This window comes from Zootermopsis nevadensis, unplaced genomic scaffold (genome assembly GCF_977971745.1).
Source record: "Zootermopsis nevadensis isolate Lab colony 2312 unplaced genomic scaffold, Znev_1.0 Znev_ptg000029l, whole genome shotgun sequence".
NCBI classification, from domain to species: Eukaryota; Metazoa; Arthropoda; class Insecta; order Blattodea; family Termopsidae; genus Zootermopsis; species Zootermopsis nevadensis.
Window position 1 is genome coordinate 4,169,226 of NW_028259161.1, and position 21,165 is coordinate 4,190,390.

The window sequence follows — 21,165 nt, forward strand, 5'->3', positions numbered from 1 at the left end:
CGACACACTGGGCTCTTACCCGAAAACGAAGAGATTAAAATGCACAATGTTTTACATGTTATACTTTAAAAGTGTGAAACATAGTTTCAAATATTGTTAGCGTGATTTTTTTCCAGGAGGATGAGATAGGGGAAATGTAGTACGTATGAGATGATAAATGCATACTAAATGTTAATCGGCAAACAACTTGGGATGTCATTGTAAATGTGAAGACAATATTCAAATAAGCTGTATAAAAGTAGAATGTGAGGGTGTGTTGTATTTATCTGGTTCAGGATAATGACAGTTATTGGCTATTGTGAATACGGTATGGACCTTTGGACTACAATGAAAGGTGGAGAATTTCGACTAGATCAGTGTCCATCACATTTTCAAGACGAACTGTGTTATGTCAAGTAAAAATATTCATGACAGCCACTGTATTCGAGGATCGGAATGCTGAGGCCCCTGTATGAATGATCTTATGTAATTTTAATCTAAAGATCGTGAAAATTAATATTCTACTTGCGCAGGTTTAACGTAATTTGTTTCTAAAAATGGCGGAAAACGTCATGGGGTTTTAGATTTCCTTATGGATGAAAATAAGTGCACCAATGTCGTTTCAGGCTAAAGGTTGTAGTACTCAATGGCTGTTTTTGAGAAAATAATTCCAAGAAAAGTATTTTTAGATGATACACAAGTGCTGACATGTATTTTTGAGAATGCACAGAACATTCAGGGACACACGGTAAGTGTAACTGGTAAAAACAATTCTTGGATAAGGGAACTCCCCGACGATATCTTGGCACTTTCCATATGATCACATTTCACACCTATACTATTACGTTATATGCACTCCGATTGAAGATGAGTGTTGGGAGCTGCAATAGTGATGTAATGCAGTCTGAAATGTGTTACTAAATGCTAGGTCACTTGGGACTTGCTGTTAAAATATGTCTTTTGTCCTTTGGTAACCACTCTTGAATGTAATTTTAGTTTCCTGAATTTTCTGCTCATGGTTTACCTATTCCCACATTGAGTACACATCATTAGGTATACGACTTTCTTCACGTAATGTAAATTAATTTTCGATGGGCAGGGCTAGTCACATATTTTGATAATGGTATACCATTGCTATAATATGTTAACATTTTAACTTGTACAATTTAAAGTTTATGTTAATGTGGTTAAAGGTGAGAATGTATACTCTTGTCTTCTTACTATTGATTGACATCGTATCCTTAAAGTAACAAATAGTAGAACCAACAACATGAGTTATATTTTGCAGAGTGGAGTGAAAGTTGTTGAGGGAAAATTTTGTGTGTCATCTTACTGATCTCTTTGGGAAAGAATAATGGTTTGATTCATGTGTGTTTTTTCCTGTGGTTTATTTAATAGTGCTGTAAGTAGCATATATCAAGAGTGCTAACCACTCAGCAGTAATGAACATGTAACTAGTAGTATTGATTCTTGTATGAAAGCTTTTTGTTTCAAAGAATTCAATAATCAAAAATGTTAATCTCTGATAGACTGAGAAATTAAATTACGATGAAAGGGAAGGGACTATTGAGATCTATGGATCTATTAACTGTAAATAAATCCTTATTCTAAAAGAGTGAGAGATGAAGTAGGTATCATCTGTATGTGATGGGTACATTTATTTGTAACTTATCATTAATCTAGGTGGACCCTTTGTTTGTATTATGTTAAATTTATATAATAGTATGAATTGTACGTTGTAATATATATTGTATTGTTGTTATGACTTTTTCCACATCCTATTGTTATCTGACTATCCTATGGATCCATGGAATGTAATAAAGATGTAAGTAATGTATGTAGGTTTGAGGTTTTCACTGTGGTGAGTTTGAAGATGGCCATCATCTGGGTTTTAGCATCATGAAATCTGGTAGAAGTTTACCAATGTTTCAGAGGTCCTTCATTGTCAGGGCTATGATCGCCCTGATGATAGGTGCACCAAGGACCTCTGAAATGTTGGTAAATTTCTGCTAGATTACACGGTGCTACAACCCAGAAGACAACCATCTTCAGTAAGAGATGAAACAGAAGGCAGAATAGGAAATGAGCTGAAGTGAAGTGAGAGTTTCCTACCGAATGACACTGTAGTATACTCATTTGTCTATGATGACTGGGGCCTGATGAATGACATTTTTGAAAACTCCAATATATTCCAGTTTATTTATATTAATACTCATGTAAAAGAAAACTTAATTGGACATAGGACATTTGAATTATTGAATGAAATCTTGCATTGCTTAAATACAGTGACTTGCTTACAAAACTTTATGACAGTTTATATTTTTTTGTAGACTTGGTCTCTTAAGAGTTTTTATTTTTCAGGAATATATCATACGTGTTCAGCGCGGACCATTACCAGAGAAGACGTGGCATATATATAAGCGTTACAATGATTTTGTTTCTCTCCATAATTTGCTTCAGATATCTGGACTTAATTTTCCTCTTCCTCCAAAGAAACTCATTGGTAATATGGAAAGAGAATTTATAGCTGAAAGACAAACGGGACTTCAGGTAAAGTGTTGATTATCGGGTACTGCATACATTGGAAGTATTCTCTCATTTTGTTCTAAATTATACATGGATTTAAAGGTTACTGGCTGAGGGTTATGCAGAATACTTGCAAAGAAGTGTAAGTACACTAGATCAGCACCATATGTAGATCTACATATAACAGTGTGCTGTTTGGTTCTCAGTATTGAGTCATGCTGCTTGCTTAGAAGTGTTATATATTTTGAACCCATTGTAAGTGTCTAAAATTGTCTGTTAATTGGTATGTATTTGTATGTCTGGAAGGGGGAAGGTTGTCTGTGATTGTTCAGTGACCCAAGCTGGATGCTAGTTAATTGGAATCTTAGTCACATTTGTTTCTAAGTTATACAAATTTCTGTGTTGGTACCTTAATTAAATTAAACCAAGTGATATAACAAGGATGACAGCATAGAATGTAAGACAGTAGTAAGAATTAAAACTGAAAATGTAATTTTGTCATTTAGATGTTATGACTGTGTGAATTTAATTTGTGAATGATCTGTAAAATAACACACAGTTAACATTGTGAAGAGTACCTGGGTGAAATTTTGTAGTTGATTTGATCCAGAGACTAGCCACAATGGCTAATGAACCATTAATTAGAAAAAAATGCAGTTAATGAATTGAACAACCAAATATGTTGTAACTTAGATAAAATATAAGCTAAGGTGGACAGCACTTTTTTTTTAATTCTCTGTCATTGTTTCTAGGATGCTTTATAGTCTCTGTGGCTTGTCTCAGATGAGCCAGGTAGCTTAGTGAGTATAGTGACTGACTATGGAATGAATGATCAGGGTTTGATCCTTGATGGAGGCAGAGGATTTTTTCCCTAGTGTCTGTGTCCAGAAGTGACCTCTCATGTGTATGCAGAATTAAACATATGAACAGTATTTGGTTTATCCTTAAGGATAATGTGTCATATGACTTTATAAAATTTAAAGGTTGTGATGTTTATTATTTATGTTTCAGAATTATTTAAACTTGATCCTAATGAATCCTATTTTGGCATCATCATTGCCTGTGAAGAAATTCCTGGATCCTGAAAACTATGCCACACCATTCCAAGGTCGGTTTATATGCACACTTCTGTTTATAAACAGGGTATTAGTGATATTATTCTTGTAGTCTGTGGTATTAACTGATATAAGTAATGTTTTGTGGTGTATGTTCTAGAGCTGGCATTACAACATGTATCAATGATATTAAGAAGTGAAGTGAATTATGAAGTAATAAAACCTGTGCCAGAAATTGGATGGAGGTTGCGGAAACATTACTTTCTTGTCAAAAGCCGTGTTAACCCCAAAGAGGAAATGCTGCTATCGTGGGTTGAGCATGGACCGGACAAGTATCTAGAAGACCGTGATTTACACGGTGTGTTCAAGAGCATATCTGGCCTTCAGGTAAGTACTGTAATATATTGCAATAATGTTTTAACATTTTTTGCACTACTGCTAGCCTTTTACATAATCCTTTTGAGAAAAGATATCTTGTAGTCACAGATTGAAGTGCTACATTTTCCCTCCAAGTTTGTTAAAAAATATATTTTCTGTTAAAGTGAACTCTGTGTCTTCTTACCCTACACTGTTTTATGTATCTTCCCTTACAAGATGCATCTGTTTAGTCTGTGTTCCCCATAGTGATTTCTTTATCCATCATCTTGATCTTCAAAAGTAAATATTATTTTCATGCTTTCATAACTAATGTCTGTACCAATATATCCAACATATAATTGATTTCATACACTTCCAGTGTAATGTTTTTATCATAAAAATGTTTCCTAATATATTGGTTTAAGATTTAACCTTTCTTGTTAATTTCTTAATACTGTTTAGAAAATTCATCTTTTTGCTTATATTCTGCTAATGTTTCTCTTGGTCCATTTCCAAGTTATGTTTGATGTGTACAAACAGGCAAGTAGTTTTATGTAATATAACTTTAAACTTTTTTGTCATTCCAGAATTCCAAATTATATCTCCCAATAGTTTAGACTGGACAAAGCCTTGAGTAGGAACTGGTACATAGAATATTTTATGCATAAATTCTAACCCATGTTATCTTGAGAGTGCAAGGTAAGTGGCTAACAAACTAATTGTTGCATTTTCAGCACCCTTATATTCAAGGAATTGAGTTCCTGAACTGCAACGAAGTTGGGGGATTCGTGGTGCGCGGACTGAACAATGCTGGAAGTTTGCGGGATCTTCTGTGTACTGCAAAACCAAAGCTACAGTTCATGAAGAAATACGGAAACCCAAAGCAGTACAAACCATTGTCTCCAAGTGATATGGCATGCTTTGGGAGACAGATCCTCGAAGTGCTCAGATTCCTTAGTGAGAAAGGACTTCCTTTTGGTAATGCACACATTGTTTTGTTAGAGGCAGTGTATGCTTGTAAAAACTAGTAAGAGGCTATGTAATTTGTGTACAAATAGAGCCACATTGTATGTTATTCAAGTGATAACGCTTGTTTTGGGTAACTGTTGTCATAAGTTTATGTTATAATATGAAAATACCCTGCAAGGAATGAACCGGGATAGCTCAGTCAGTATAGTGACTAGCTACGGGCTGGACGACTGGGGTTCGATCTCCGACAGGGTTAGAGGGTTTTCTTCTAGCCTCTGCGTCCAGACCGGCTCTGGGGCCCACCCAGCCTCCTCTACAATGGGTACCGGGGTCCTTTCCCGGGGGTAAAGCCGGCCGGGGCGTGATGCTGACCACTCACCCCCATCTAGTGCCGAGGTCAAGAAAGAGAGGAGCTATACCTCCACTCACCCTGAGCGCCTGTACGGCACATAGCGGGACAATCTTTACTTTTACCCTGCAAGGAGCATATTTTTGTCAGTGGTGCTTTTCTGTTTGTATATTACTTTGTTTTCTGATGCATTGTGTTAAATTTTGTGAACTGCTGCAGGATAAGTGTCTGATTTGCTGTGGTTTTAAATGCTTTTCTAGTCTTTGGAACATATTCTTCATTTATGTTAACATACTCCATCAAGCAGGCTGATGAAGCAGTAATGTTTATGAAGTATTTGATTTGGATCCCAACTGGGCTACTGACTGTCCTTACAGGCTTTCCATGGGTTTAATTTTCTGCCCAGAAAAATGTTTGGCTAGTACATTCAACAAGCAGCACGGCTCACTTGTCCTTTTTTATGTTTCTGATTTTTTTTTAGAAATCAGTCTTGGTAGGAGGAAGTTTTGAGAACCATTCCTGCGGTATATGGTAATATTATTATAAATAAAAATAATAATAGGTGAATTATGTTTTATAGGCCACCTTCATACTGGTAATATCATGCTGGAAAATGGCGAAGTGAAGCTCCTGGACATTGAGAATGGTGTCCTGGGTTTGCCATCCTACTACAGGCCATATTTTGTTCAGCATAAGAAGATACAAACCCTGGAGGCTGTTGATGTTTATTGTTTTGGCCATGTTCTGTATGAGATGGCATTTGGCCATCCACTGCATGAATCTGTCTGTGATATTTTCCCATCAAGCTGTCCTCCTGTGTTGAGTAAGTATTACTACATGAACATTGTACGGGTGGTTGTTTGTGAGCACAGTAAATTGGAGGTTAGAGCGTAACCCTGGATAATGTGTGTCAGAAATATCCAAGGTATTTAAAACATGATAGGTTTTGCTTAGAAGTGTGAAGTTAGGAAGAGTTGCTGATTATGTCACTTGCTTAGTAACATTATCTTTTTCTTCAATTTTCTGTAACAAATTTAGTTCCATAATTTCTTTATCACTCTATTTTTTTTGTTACTTGTTTTTGTTATGTCAGTGCTACATTTCCTACAGCCCTCAAACTTAAATGGCACAGTCCTTGCCTTCTGGCCCTTTAGTTGTTTGGCAAAGAAAAATACATCACTTGGGGTCATACTTTCATGTTAAAAAATCCTTTACTTCTGTATATCCTCATATTTCTGTTGGTGTTGACTTTATTCATCTTTATATTCAATCTGGTAATCTAATGTAAATATGTCATACTTGTAAGAATCCCAGCTATCATCATTTTAATAACTAAATTTCTTACCTTAATGTACATAGAAACAGAACTGTTAAAAAGGTCACTCATATAATGCATCGCTCTGCACAATGCATTTTATCTGAAGTAAAACATGTCTAGTTATTTCCTACAAACCTTCCTAACTTCTGCCCTCTTATTGAGGGAAGGAATCCTATTTTGAGATGGAGTAGTTTCTGCTATTCACAGTGATGTGATGACAGTGCGAATGATAGCAAGTAGACAGAGTGTAAGCTTACTGTGTACTCCAAACCAGAATAAGGGCTTCTTCATTCTTGTCTCTTGGGTAGAGGCTTTGACCTGTGTCCAGAGCAGTTTAAAGTGGCCCATCCACGTACGAGTCTGACTTGCGAGTCTGGCTCGGCGAACTTGACTCATGAGCCGGGCTCGGATATATTTCACCACACATGCATAGAAGACTCGGCTCGTGACACCCCACCCACAAACGAGTTTGGCTCAATGGAACCCGAGCCGAGCCGGACTCACAAGCCAGACTCTTACGTGGATGGGCCGCTTAAGTCTAGATTTGACCCAGGACAAAGTCTCTTTCCTTACCTGAAGCCACCAGGTCTCCTTAACTGATATGGTAAAATGTGATTCATATGGCTTAGTGCTGTGCCTAATGTACACTGTAATGAGTTCGTGGGCATTTGTAGTTAATTTGTGTACTGCTGACAGAAATTGGTGTAGTTAAATGCGAAAACAAAGGGTAGATGTAAATCACTGCAGTTGATCGAAGACCTGCCAAAGGTAGGTAAATTATCTGAATGGTTTGTGGTACATGGAGCAAAAACTACATATATGACATCTCACATTCCAGAATTCCAGTAGATATTGTATTAATTCCCTCTATAGAATTCATGTATAATTGCAGATACTGTATATCATTACTCTTTGAAAGTACATGAGGTTTTTCTGGGTGCTATGTTGATACAATCATTCTCTGACTTGTTGTAGAGTCTGTATTGGAATCTATCCTGTCCACCGAAGCATGTAAAGGTGGATTGCCAACAATAGCAGCTCTTCTGACACATCCCTTCTTTAATAGCACCGAACTAGCATACTCTCACCATCTCACCAACCCCTCACAGTCTGACCGACCACACCTCAAGTTCTCATCACATGTCAAGGAAGCTTTGAAAGTAGCTCGTCAGAAGATTGAGATACGACTGAAGGATGAACAGAAAATGGTACAAAGAATCACAACAGAATACATGGGCATTAAAGATATGCACAGAGAATGGACAAATGTGTAATTTTCTCTGACATGATTAGGAACAAGTGTAGGATGATGTTTAGTGGTTCAGGTAATCTGTTAGGAGAGTGTGGAATTATGGACTTGGGTCACAAATACAATTTTTCAAATGTTGCCATGGGTAAACACCATCGATATACTGAGACCTATAGTTGTAATTATGTAAAGAAGTTAGGCCAGTGTGGGTCATTTTGGAAATGTCTCTCTTGTGAAAGCTTCACATCTTTGTGCTTTGTTCCCCATTAGAGTATTCATCCAGCCTGACATATACAGAACAATACAGATGTATTCAAATGAGTACTTAAATACATCTACTCCAAATAATGTTAATAAGAACACACTTCTACCATGGCAAAATTTCTAATTTAAGGGCGAGAAAAGAAAACTTCCTGAAAGTAATAAGTAATTACCCAGTTAACTTTTCTTTAAGTGGTCTTATATTGTATACATCTCTTCATCATATTTGAGTAATTATAATTTGCATGTCTTCTTTTTAATTGAAGTAGATAATTATGCTGTACACCTGAAACCCCTGGGATAATATTCGGACAGAGTCTGAAATTTGGAGGGTACGAATTATTGTTGTTTGTGTACAGTTCATATATTAAAATATACACACAACTTTCCCCTATAATTTCCAACCTCTAATCTTAAGTTTTGAATATGTACATCCTGAGTAATAGATGTGAGATAATATTAAAATAGATGTTGTGTAAGTAGTTTGTGGGATCTAGCGTTCGGCTTTTATGAACACTGTGGTGATTATTTATTGGGCAGTAAAATACCATATTTACATATGCTTATATGCTATTATAATATTTTGGTCACATTTTGGATTTAAGCTGGAAAGTTGGTACTTTTAATTTTCTGTAACAGCATGCTTTGAATATTCATCACTTTACAAATTACCTTTGCAATTCAAATCACAAGTATCCTTCATTATTCTGAACTTCTTTATAGAGGATCTCATCATGAAGTCAACTTGTGAAATAAAACAAAATTTTCAAAAATATTTCCCTTGTTTTATATTTCTGTATTCTTCTATGTCATTATTTTCTGAGACATGTATATTGTTTAATGCTGTTTTTATATTTCATGTTTTTACTTATGCAAGTGATTCATAAGATTACTGATGCTTGTCTTAATGATCAAGCTGGTTTTTAAACCCTCCCCTCCTACACTATGCTGTTTAGTGGCATTTAAATTGCTGTGTAGCACCCTGTTCAATATGTTGTCATATTTTTAAGTTGTTGAACAGAATGTAATTAATGTAAGACTTGAGGTTCTCACAGCGGTGAATATGAAGATTTCTGTCTTCTGGGTTATTGCGCTGTGTAGTCTGGTCGATGTTAACCAACGTTTCAGAGGTCATACTGCCTCCGTCATCAGGGCGATGAATATGCCAATAGGGTGTGAGGAGTTGGATTTTATAGGCAGGGAAGTGAAAGGTGTAGCCTGCCCCGAGCCAATGGGAGCAGGTATGGGAGTGGACCAATGGTAGCACGTGGGCGAGGGTGGGAGAGGGAGAGATTGTAGAGAGAGAAAGGTGAGTGTAGTTGTATGGATAAAGGCCCTGAAAGGGGCCGAGTTAGTGGTCTGGTTGGTTCTGGCGGCGCACTCTTGCTCGTTCTCGGAGTCCTCGGAGTGTGTGGATCAGAGGCTTCCAGGACCGGCTCAGGTGAAGTCCATCTTCCCTGTTAAAGTTATCAGGATGAAGTTCGATCTCGATGGCTTCCCTGATTAACCGGTCCATGTAGCCGGTTTTTGAGGAGAGGAACTTCATCCTGATAACTTTAACAGGGAAGATGGACTTCACCTGAGCCGGTCCTGGAAGCCTCTGATCCACACACTCCGAGGACTCCGAGAACGAGCAAGAGTGCGCCGCCAGAACCAACCAGACCACTAACTCGGCCCCTTTCAGGGCCTTTATCCATACAACTACACTCACCTTTCTCTCTCTACAATCTCTCCCTCTCCCACCCTCGCCCACGTGCTACCATTGGTCCACTCCCATACCTGCTCCCATTGGCTCGGGGCAGGCTACACCTTTCACTTCCCTGCCTATAAAATCCAACTCCTCACACCCTATTGGCATATTCATCGCCCTGATGACGGAGGCAGTATGACCTCTGAAACGTTGGTTAACATCGACCAGACTACACAGCGCAATAACCCAGAAGACAGAAATCTTCAGAATGTAATTAATGTTTGTGGAAAATTTAATAGTATAATGTTCAACATAATTATATCATTTTCTGTATAGCTGATTTGGAACATATTTAGAATCAATGGAAGCAGCAGTGTTTCTTGACTAATGGGTATGACTGATCACCAAGTTAAGTTTTTGCTTGACTATGGCAAGTTTAGATAAAACAACAGATTGTGGGAAGCATTGAGATTAGTAGAATATGCTGCAGTTTATATAGTTTAAATTTCCTCCATGGAGGGAGCCATGTGAATATTTTCAAGATGCTGCAGACCACATATACATACAACCACTCTACAGGCAGAGTGGTGAATGTCATATATGGTTTGTGGAACCAGCCCGAGGGGTTAAATTCCTATCAATTCACAGCCACATTTATCCTTGCAACCTGGTATGTTAAAAGGGGATTCATGATGCTAATGTATTTTTTATCGTTTATTTAGGTGAGACATCAGAAAAGACTTGTTAGAGTTCAAGAGCTTCTTAGTAATGAAGAAGAGAAGAAGAAGAGGAAACAAAAACAGGTAAAGAGTTTTCTGGTATATGATTTGATGCTCTGACAGCGACTAAAATCAATAAAATCTTCTCAGGCAGTCAGCCACATCAGATGGTTATATGAAGAGAGAAACGTTTTGGGAATCATTTGTCCCTATCATCAGGGTTATGAACCCTGAGAAGATAAGTTTTTTCTGGCTTCGCATCAATCTTTAATGTCACATGTCACTTGCTTTATGTACAATTTAAATTTTAACATTTTTCATAATTAGGAGTGATTTCATTAGGATAGACAGATCTATCTCAACCACAACTTTATAAACCTCAAAGAAATCTTTGTCATTCTGTCTTAATAATAGGGCATGTAACAAGTTGACCAGAAATTTTTTTACTAATGCTGAGAAACATCACAGTATTATTGTGCATTCATTTTGCAACATTTGTCTGAAATTCTCTGATTTGCTTTAATATGTGGTTTTGATATTTTGAAGATTATATTATTTTGTGGATTGATCTATTTCTAGAAAGAGCAGCTTCAGAAACAGCATCAGCAATTAGTATCCAATGGAAAATCTCCAGAGCGATCTGAAAGCCCTAATAGTACCAGCACTGCCACATCAGCTGGTACAGTGACTCCACCCTCAGGTAATTGTAAGTTTCAATTTCCTGTGTTTAACTGGAATTGATGGACTGTGTCAAAGTTGTTGGCTTACATTGTGCTTGCTTTCTAATTATGAAGGAAGTAATAGAACTGAAACAGCTTTGTATTAAAGGTGTTTTTAAAATATTTGCATGGAAAGGTACTGACTTTCTTACTTTGCAGGGTTTTAAAAATATTAACTTCATGATTTTAATTCTTGTTATGCCAATACCATTGTTTCAGGAACTGTAATACATATCCATCAGGTACAATATCAGTTTTACATATACAACATTCAAATTTTTATTTGCAAAATTTATCTGAAATTGTTCCGTAGCATATTTTGGCATTACTACCATCATCAGAGGTAGCACCAAATACAGTTACATATAGGAACTTCTAAATTTATATTTGTTTTTGCAGTTGTAAATATAATCAAAACAGTTCGATTAAAAGTCTCAGCAGCCGATTTAAGTCGAACAATTGCAGATGCAAACTGAGCCACCGGTATGGAAAAGTGTAATACTCTGAGCCTTGGCCATTTGTGTACAAAATAATCTCGTGCCTGGACATTTTTAACATGTAACAATAGTGGCTAAATTAAATTATAATCCAGAAAATTTGTAAAAGGTAAACATTTTCTTTCCCAAATTTGTTTGTATTTTGTGGATCTTGTCTCCTTTTCATAGGACTGAAAAGCTGATCGTGGATGATAGCAGCAGAAATCAAGTCTGTAGGACTCTGTAGGTTTAGATTGTTTTAAGCTTCATCATGATTGCATGTATATTTATTTCAGATTGTTCTTTTATTGTAGCTTTATTGTTTTCTTCTTGGCCATGAGAAATTATCTGCATCTGATGGCACAAAATAGATTCAGGGTGTTTGAGAACAAGGTACTGGGGAGAATATTTGTACCTAAGAGAGAGTGAAAGTGTGAAGTGTTACGTAATTTAACAGTCTGATATATCCCAAACTAGTTGGTCTGCCTGGGTGACATTTGTGGACAGTCTGTAAGGTTTCATTCTATTTGCCATCGATTATTCAGTCAGTTATAAAATCTTCTATAGCTGATGTGGTATTAATGTCGAAAGTCTGAAATTGAAACATGATTGTACAAAATTTCTTGTGGTCAAGAATATTACTTTTTGTTACAGTACTGTAGAAATCAGAATTAATGGTTGTTTATTTTCTGTTACATGTTGATTTCTTCATTATATGTTTTGCTTACATTTATCTCTTACCTGTATAATTTTTGTGCATGAACATATGTGTATTATATTGCTTTAAGCAAATAATTGGAAAGACCTGCTAGAAATATTCTTTTCATTTTGTTTAATTTTTTTATATTGCCAGGTTTAATTGAGTTTTCCCCACCGCCTCCCCCTCCAGTCCCCTCTGCACCATCGCCATTGCAGTCGGTTCCAAGTGCAGCCCCTGAACGGACTGCTCTGCTGGGATCCATTTGTAATTTCAATAAGGCTACCCTGCGTAGAACAGCTGCCACAGCATCAGCAAGCAATTTGAATCAGGGCTGCATATTGCCGTGAATGTGTTTTGTGTCTGTGAAATGTACAGGTTTACACATGTGTAACAAATGTATCACCAGAGATTTGTATGGAATCTTCATATTAAGTGTTAAATGCAACTTAAGTAATTCTGCGATGAAGTGAAATAATTCTGTTTTTTGTTTTTAATTTCTTTGCCATTTAAAAAGTTAAGTTAAAAAATTCTGTTTAAAGGGGTAATTTTATATTTTTACTTTTATAATCGTAACACTAAATATGATTTTGTATTGGACTGTTAGATTTAAATGGAGCCTAAATCAACAAAACTTAAGGCTTTTGACAGTTTCTCTGTTGGAAGTTCTGTGAACATGATTTGAATTAAAATTCACAACAGCTAAAATTTAGTGTGTAAAATGAGGCATATTTTCAAGAAACTTGTTATAATTTTCAAGACTCAGACCCAATACAAAAACAATTATTTAAATATTATCGGAGATTAAATTAATTTCTGTAACTTCATTACATATGCAGTGTGTATTTCCTTTCAGAATCTATCTTTAAAGTGACTGCATGAAGGTGAGTGGCACAGATACACACACACACACACACATACATACACACATACAAATAGCATCAGCTTGGTGCTTGAAGGAACTAAATACTTTATATACCAACTCTCTGAAGCTGATTGGCTTATGAAGACTCAAGACAGTAGATGTGTAGTAGTGTCCAAAACTTGACCATTGGCATTCATATTGGCTACTTTAACATTAATGCATTTATTTCTTGCATATAAGTATGTGATATGGGTTGCAGTTGAAACTCTTAAGTTTGTACAACTGATTTCAGTTAGCATCTTGCAAAATGGTTACCTGCCTAAAGTATATATAAATAACTGGGATATTAATACACACAGCAAATGTCTACTTACACTGTAACTTTGAGGTTTAGTGGGTAACAGGTGCAAAAGAAATGTTTGGTCAGTTGTGAAAAGTCCTATTCTACATACATTGAAGGGTTTTAAGAATGCTGCTTGGTATTCATTGTATTTTCTGTGCATGTTGTCAAAAGTTGGTTCTAAGATGGTGTACTGATTATGCACTCATCCATTTATTGGGACTTGCATAACCTTGGAGCTGTTCAAATTAAATAAAAAAAAAGTTGAGTGATACGGTTTATTGATACAAAAGGGTTAAGGAACATCATCAAATTTTCTATAACACAAGAACTCTGTAAGCAAAGTGACTGGCTACATGCTGGATGACCAGGGTTCAATTCTTAGTAGAGGCAAGAACTTCTCTCTTTACTACTGTGCCCAGATTAGCTGTGGGGCCTGTTAAGCATGTTTTCTGATGGGAATTGGAAATTCTTTCCCCATTGCTAAAGAGCTGGAGTATGTGAAGGTAACCACAGGACACTTTTCATCCACTCCCCATAATCTTCAGGTTATGGTTCCTAAGCACAGTGAGAATTTTACCATCATCTACATGATAGGTCATGCCATTCATCTGCCAGTAAGGTACTGATTTCTCATCACAGAACGACAGAATTTGTTCCAGGTAGTCCATGTGGAATTTGTGGACAAAGTGGCCCTGGGGCAGGTTTCATTCTGTATCTGTCAGTTTTCCTTAGTCAATTATGACTACAAGTTGCATATATTACAGCATGCACACACCCATTTCAAACTTCTTTGAAGAGGCAAGCCTAAAAAATTGCATGGAACAAAGAATGTCTTCATTTTATAAGCATCAGTCTTGAACATTTTGTGTGGAAGAACTTTAATGATTTAACATAGTACAGATGTGAAGTAAAATAAATTTTGGATGGTCCTGGTTGCTTCATGTGTTATGTTAAATTATTGTGCCAACTGTATAAATGTAATTGAACTGTGTTCTCACTGAGAAATTTTTGTGAAGGATGAACAAGTAGTTTTTGATGTTGTGTGAAGTTTTAATTGATTGAAGATTTAAGTAACAATAATATGCTAATCCTCTTTTGTAACAATAATGTTTTCACAAACTCACTATACAAGCATATAAAGGACTGTGTGACAATTCAGTATTTTCAGAATGTTCTGAAGATGTGATTAATAACACTTCAGTTATGTTTTAATATTTTTATATACTATATGAAGTATATACAGTTTTACTAGTTATATGAAGGGAATTATTTTTTGAGTACAGTTGAAAATTTGTAACGTTTTTGCATGTAATGTTATGTGTGTGTGGTGTGTGCTTGTGCGTTGGGATAGTGTATTTGTGATCATTATACATTCCTTTCTTTTTATTATTATATCTAGTTCCACATAATGATTTTATAGTATAAATTATTACTGTTAAAGAGCACATAGGTATGCTCATAATTGTCAAGACCATACTGGATTTAATTTTCTCCCACATAACCCTCAAGAGGTATTAAAACATTTGGAATGTGGTGGTAGTCGCATACTTATGGAAATTGACCCTGATGATAGCACAGAGAGAGGAATAAATTGTAAAATAAAATTAACATTTTATAGAGTGGTCTTGGCACATTTTGAATTAGGTGAAAGAACAGTAGATAAACCATGGGATATAATTTAAATAATGCTCCTCGATAAAGGAGAGGCCTTATGCACCAACTTCTGATCTGAACATCTTTGATGCAGTATTTAGTATTATCAGTAACAAGAACCGCTCTTGTCATCATTTCCCACTTGAAGTTGTTTTTGATGTTCATCATAAACTACAAATGTATTCATATACATAGAGGCATTTATTTTCCCATTTAAACTTGGCATAGAAAGGGTTTAAATGTTATAGCCCCTTTCCATGTTTCAATTAAAAATTCCTTGTTTCTGCACATTATAACCTGTAAATGTCATTTTGTGGAAAGCTACAAATAGTTGCTTTGTTGAGTTAAGATGTTTCCTTCAGAGCTGAAGGCTGATGTTTGTAAGCAAGTCATCTTGTATATAGCATGGAAACTGCTGAAGTACATACACAGTGACAGTATCAGCATTAATTTAAGCAAGGAGAAATGTTAACAGATCAATATGGTAGGTTCATCAGTGACATCTCACACCCACTCGTCATTTCAAGCTGTACAATAATGTTGGTTACTGAATGCCCAGGTATGGCATTATTTTGCATTTCTTCATGAATAGATGTTGATGTTAACATAATTTATTTTTGTTCAGCTTTATGTTATAAGGATGTGTCTTGATAACCAAAATAATTCTCATGCCAATTATTTGCAAGATTTGCATAAAGTAGGCATATTCTTGTCTCTTGAAATTGTTTATACTATATGAATTCAGAGTAGAGAATATATGTTTCTATTTAATGTTCATTGGCTGAGTTACTGCTTCTGCACAGTTCAGCTAGCTGTGCTTCAAAGTAGCACGCTGCTAAACCATTAAATCCTGGAGTTAAGTTGGGCCAGTAGCCCCATAGTACAGGGGTTTAAATTCCTTATTCTTATAAGATATAGGTTCAACAGCATGGGAAACTGCTGGCCTGTGTGTACTGTTTGGTGCAGCTGCATTGTTATGCTCAGGATACTTATACAGGATTTGAACATACAGACAGCCAGTCAGAAGAACAGTCATCATATTCAGCAGTTTGCACATCAGAATTTGCATGGAAATTTGTTTAGATTCCTCTACATTTGCCAGATTTTGGAAACTAATAATGATTTCAATTTGTTTTCTAGTCTTTCATATAGGTTTTGTTCTGTAAAATAGCCTCTCTCCGAGATTTATCTTTGTTACCAACAATGTTCATAACTTATAGCTTAATGTTCCAATGACACTTAGTAAAACAAACATGTCCATGTTTTATGGTGCATTCTGACAAATGAAATAGTAAGTGAAGTCTGGATCTTTAATAGTCATATTTAAGACTAATGTATTTACTTGATTTTTCTACATGTAGTAGTAACAACAACAACAGCAACAGTAGTGGTGGTGGTGGGTGATGGTGATGGCAGTGGTAGTAGTAGTATGTTTTTTCAGTTGTTTGCTGCCTTGCCATCCCCAAATCCATTCTTGCTGGATTTGCACATCATCTGGTTCCATTATTACTTGTTATGGCCTGTAGGATGCTCACTTTCCACAGCTTTCTTGGTCTTTATCTTCTCGGATTACCTATTCACCTCCATATAATGCTATCAGTAATATCTACCCAGTGCTACCACTTTCCTCCACTCGATGCTACCACTCACCTCTATCCAGTTTTGTCACTCATCTCCATCTAGTGTTCAGACTTAAAATACTTTAAGCATTACCTTCACACCCTTGATAGGCTTTTTTTGCTAAGTGCTTAAGAACAGCGACATGACTCTTTTTCATTATCAAACCTGGAACTTCAGCAGGTTTGAAAGCATTCTCAGGATTCAGTGAAAGAAACTTGGAAGGGAAATTAAGTCTCAGCTAAGCGAGAAGTGACAGAGCTAAATCAGTACTGTTAATGTGTTGTCACATTTGTATTCAAGAGGTTTCCATTTTTAATTTGAGCCAGAGCACCAGATATCTTGATTGCTTTTTCTCATAGTTTTCTTGCCCTTCCAGATGAATGATAACACAGTGTACCTTGAAATATGGCTACTTCTTTCCTGATTGTTTCCATTTAACTCTACAGGGTGGGTGGGAAGTAAGTAGGCATTGAGAAATGGTTATAACCTCTATATTTCCAATGCTTAGCGATTATTTAATGCCTACTTACTTCCCACCCAGCCTGTATATCATATCCTGTAATTTAATTTGACCCTAAATAACCTCTGCATGTGATAAGTAATTTTTTAATCTATGTATAATTAAGGAATCAATGTTATAAAATGGCTGTGTGTCATATTCTGTGGTTCTGAGAAGAGAAGTGAATATTTTTTTTTCATTTAACATGAAACAGAAGTCTTCCTAAAGTCATGACTGTTTAATGTTCGATTATATATTATTTGGTAACAGGAAATGGCTGAAACTGTAGAAGACAGAAAGTGATTCTTACGATTCAAGAAGTAAAGATGGAGAATATATATATGCATATACATTGACACCATCAGATAAAGCTGTCATTTGTTCCTGTTATTTTGAAAGTTGTCACCATACCTTTATAAATATTTGTTATTGTAACTTACATAGTAACATATTGTATTGACTCAATGTAGTTTGACCTGCTGACACCATCATTAAATAAGACTAATAAAATAAATAATGTTATACCTCACAGTAACAACTGTATACAAAGGCATGTAACTAATTGAACAGATGTTGCAATGCTTGACTGCTGGCAATTTTCAAAATAACAGGAACCCCATTAATTCACAGAGGTTGAAATATGTCAGATTTTTACGATTATGATATTAAACAAGTTTTAAGCATTTTTTATATTTTAACTCAAATTTACTTGAATTTGTATTTGCAGGGTTAAACCGCGTTCCTCCGAAAAATGACCAGTACAATTTTTTATGAAATAAGCCCATGTATGCGTGTGGTGGTGTCATTGTATATATGATTGAATTAGGGTACAATGGTCATGGAAAGAAGTATTCAAATACTTAATAATGTGTTTGTAATTATCATGGATACTTTATACTACAAGTCCACTTCTTCCACTTGCTTTAAATAAGGTGCTGATCTGATAAGTAGAGATGGAATGTTTTTGCATATCTCGGTGTATATAGACAGTGTTTGCTGATATAGAAAGACTACTGAAATTGTTGAACAGAATGTGCCCTGTGCAGATTGTATCAGCATTATTCACTGCATATGTATATAGTATGTCTGAACATTCTACATATCATTTTGCGTACATTGAAAACCGAAATGAACGCATTTTCATTTTCAGGGGCTCACCAAAGAATGCCATGGTATTTATACCTGTCAGCTCTTTATTGTGTTGAATGTTGTAATTAATGTAAAGTTTAATTAACTTCTTGCTTGAACTGTGTGTAATGTAGGGGATTGCTTAAATTATAAATTTCATGTATATGAATTTTCTGTAGCTCATAATGACTTGCTAGGGATGTTTTTATCAGGTTGTTTGTGTGTTGTAACAAAATAATTTATAGCTCATACTTTATATCATACAACATTAACAGTTTGTATGTTCCAATAAGAGTGTAATCATTGATGTTGTATGGTCAAATTTATGGCTCTTATACCCATTCTTCCTCTTCACACTTGTGATTACAGTTTACTGTTGTATCTATATTCTTATTAATAATTTGAAAGGAAAACCATGAAGCTCAATGATTAATAATTGAATCATTAACATAATTACTTTGTGTATAAACACATACCTTTAATGTTTGGGAAGAAAGACTTAAAGTCAATACAAGTTGTTTTACTTAAGCCCTTCTTACTGAAGATACAACTGTATGTGAATTATTTTGTCAATTCTTAGATATTATTAACAGTATTAGCACTGAAGAGATGCAAATCAAGTTTTGAATGGGGGGGGGGGGGGGGGGGTTAAATTCAGTAATCTCCGAGTATTAGATTCAGTGATCTAAATTTTGATACAGTTTCTTCTCTCTAGTTCCAGAAATTTTAACATTTAACTGAGCTTCAGTTTGGCATGTGAGAATTGAGTTTGGTGGACATTTTCCTTTCAGTGATACCAAAAGTTACTGTACTCTCTTCACTCAAAAAACTAATAGTTGTGTGACAAGTTGAGATGGAAATTTAATGCTGCTTAGTATGGTTATTAAGATCAGCAAGTTAATGAATAACCAGTATGTGCTTGTAAAAATTAAATTTTATACAGTAACGTCCTCAGTGAAATTAACGTTTTGTTATACCTGACAAAGGTTTGAATTGGGAGCTGTTATTAGCTCCTTAAGACATGTTAGGTGGCCATCTTTATTTAAAATTGTATTTTGGATAGAGTACGTAGTTTCATTGAGTATACTTTAGTCTAGTGTACAAGGATAGGTTAGTCAAGAGAATTAATTCCTGGAAAAGTCCCTTTTTGCAGGTCCTTTCTAGGACCAAGGCCATCTTACATTAATCTTATGATTGGAAAAGCATAATTTATGCCATTCAAGTACCACGAGAATCTGTTGAGAAATTACCGATAGTTCAGAAACTGGCTTGAAGATAGTTTTAACTTGCAAATCATACCTACCTGGAATTATGATGCTATGGAAGGTGTATTTTTCAAACTACTATTGTTCATTACCTTGTGAGCTCTACAGATTGTTTTTTCACTCAGAATCTAGAAGGTTGCAATGTGGTCTAGTGTTTTTGTGGTGTGCAGAAACATCTGAATTTCCTGTACTTATCCAAATGCCACATGCAGTTATTTTCCATTTAAAACTAGCCTTTGATGTAGAAGGATTTGCATTTTGGAGTATCACACTTCAGAGAGGAATGGAGACACATTGTCAAGAATAGGTTTCATGGTATGCTGGTAACTAAAGGAACACTCTTCTGGTATGAAATTGAGAAGACTACAAAAATTTAGCAATTGTGAATGAAAAATAGTGCCAGATTTGAGGATCCCATGGCAGTGAAGATGTCGGTATTGGTCTTTTGCATTGCAATGCCATGTGGATATTAGGTAGAATTACAGTGCAGAAAACCAACACTGACAAAAAATATTTAATTCAAATCTTTCAATATGATATATACAACTGAAATTTACATTATTTTATTTTTAAACTTTATTTCTAAATAGTGAGGAAAATATCTTGTGATCATCTGTGTGGTAACTGAATAAAGACAGTCGTAGTCCATGATCTAAATACGTGTTCTACTTGTTTAGAAAACAATAAACTGATGGACATTTTGAAAAAGTTCTGAAGGTGCCTCTGTTGTCCAAAATGCAAATTAAACCTTCATATTTTAAAATGATTACTTGATGTGATAAACTATTGATTGTCTTTCATGATAATTGTGTCATGTGTGGTTCCATTATTACCATTTTTATATTTGTAAGGTGATTATTTAAATAATTGATTTCAGCATGGATCCTGAATGTGAAGAACCAAGTTGTGATTGAAAGAAGCAGGATGAAATGTTTTTATAGTACTAGTCATGACTTAAAAAAATGTAATTTTAGCATGCTAAGAATTGTAGAATTTGCATTTAGGCATAGGAAATGAATAACTAAATCTTTCCTTCTTGTTTTACTGTTTTTATTCTGAGAAGTTTATGAGAAAGAATATTGTTATAAGGCCACAGTGTGTGTGTGTATTATATAACAGCTATAAAACAGAGTTATAATATTCTTAATATATTCATTGGGCATGATTTTATTCAGAGTATAAGGACTTCCTTATCACACTGTTGTAACATCCCAGTATAACCAAGATGAAGCTATCTCCAAAAACTAGTTACTACATAGAAGCTACAAATAGATTAGCAGTCAAGCTTGTGAAGTAGACATTATGTTAATGCTCATGTTTGTTTTTAAAAGATAGGTATCCAGTAAGCAGTCTATAATTTCTGTAAATAATGAATTTTTAATTATTAGGTTAAAGTTGTTAGATTCATATTCAAAGGACACATAGGAA

At 35.4% G+C, this 21,165-nt stretch overlaps 1 protein-coding gene across 6 annotated transcripts; it reads left to right on the plus strand.

Moving 5' to 3' along the window:
• The first annotated feature begins 8 nt into the window (after positions 1-8).
• On the plus strand, positions 9-20,892 carry LOC110835765 (PX domain-containing protein kinase-like protein). 6 transcript variants are annotated; one of them, XM_022076315.2, is made up of 10 exons: positions 9-139; positions 2,341-2,529; positions 3,517-3,613; positions 3,721-3,947; positions 4,652-4,895; positions 5,816-6,058; positions 7,529-7,761; positions 10,476-10,556; positions 11,052-11,178; positions 12,521-20,892. In XM_022076315.2, the coding sequence occupies exons 2-10, from the start codon at positions 2,488-2,490 to the stop codon at positions 12,712-12,714; spliced, it is 1,488 nt and encodes a 495-aa protein (XP_021932007.1). In that variant the 5' UTR covers positions 9-139; positions 2,341-2,487; the 3' UTR covers positions 12,715-20,892. The 6 variants fall into 6 exon arrangements, with proteins under 6 accessions (XP_021932007.1, XP_021932004.1, XP_021932002.1 ...); XM_022076312.2 differs by lacking the exon at positions 9-139 and adding an exon at positions 267-449; XM_022076310.2 differs by lacking the exon at positions 9-139 and adding an exon at positions 472-727.
• Positions 20,893-21,165: the final 273 nt, after the last annotated feature.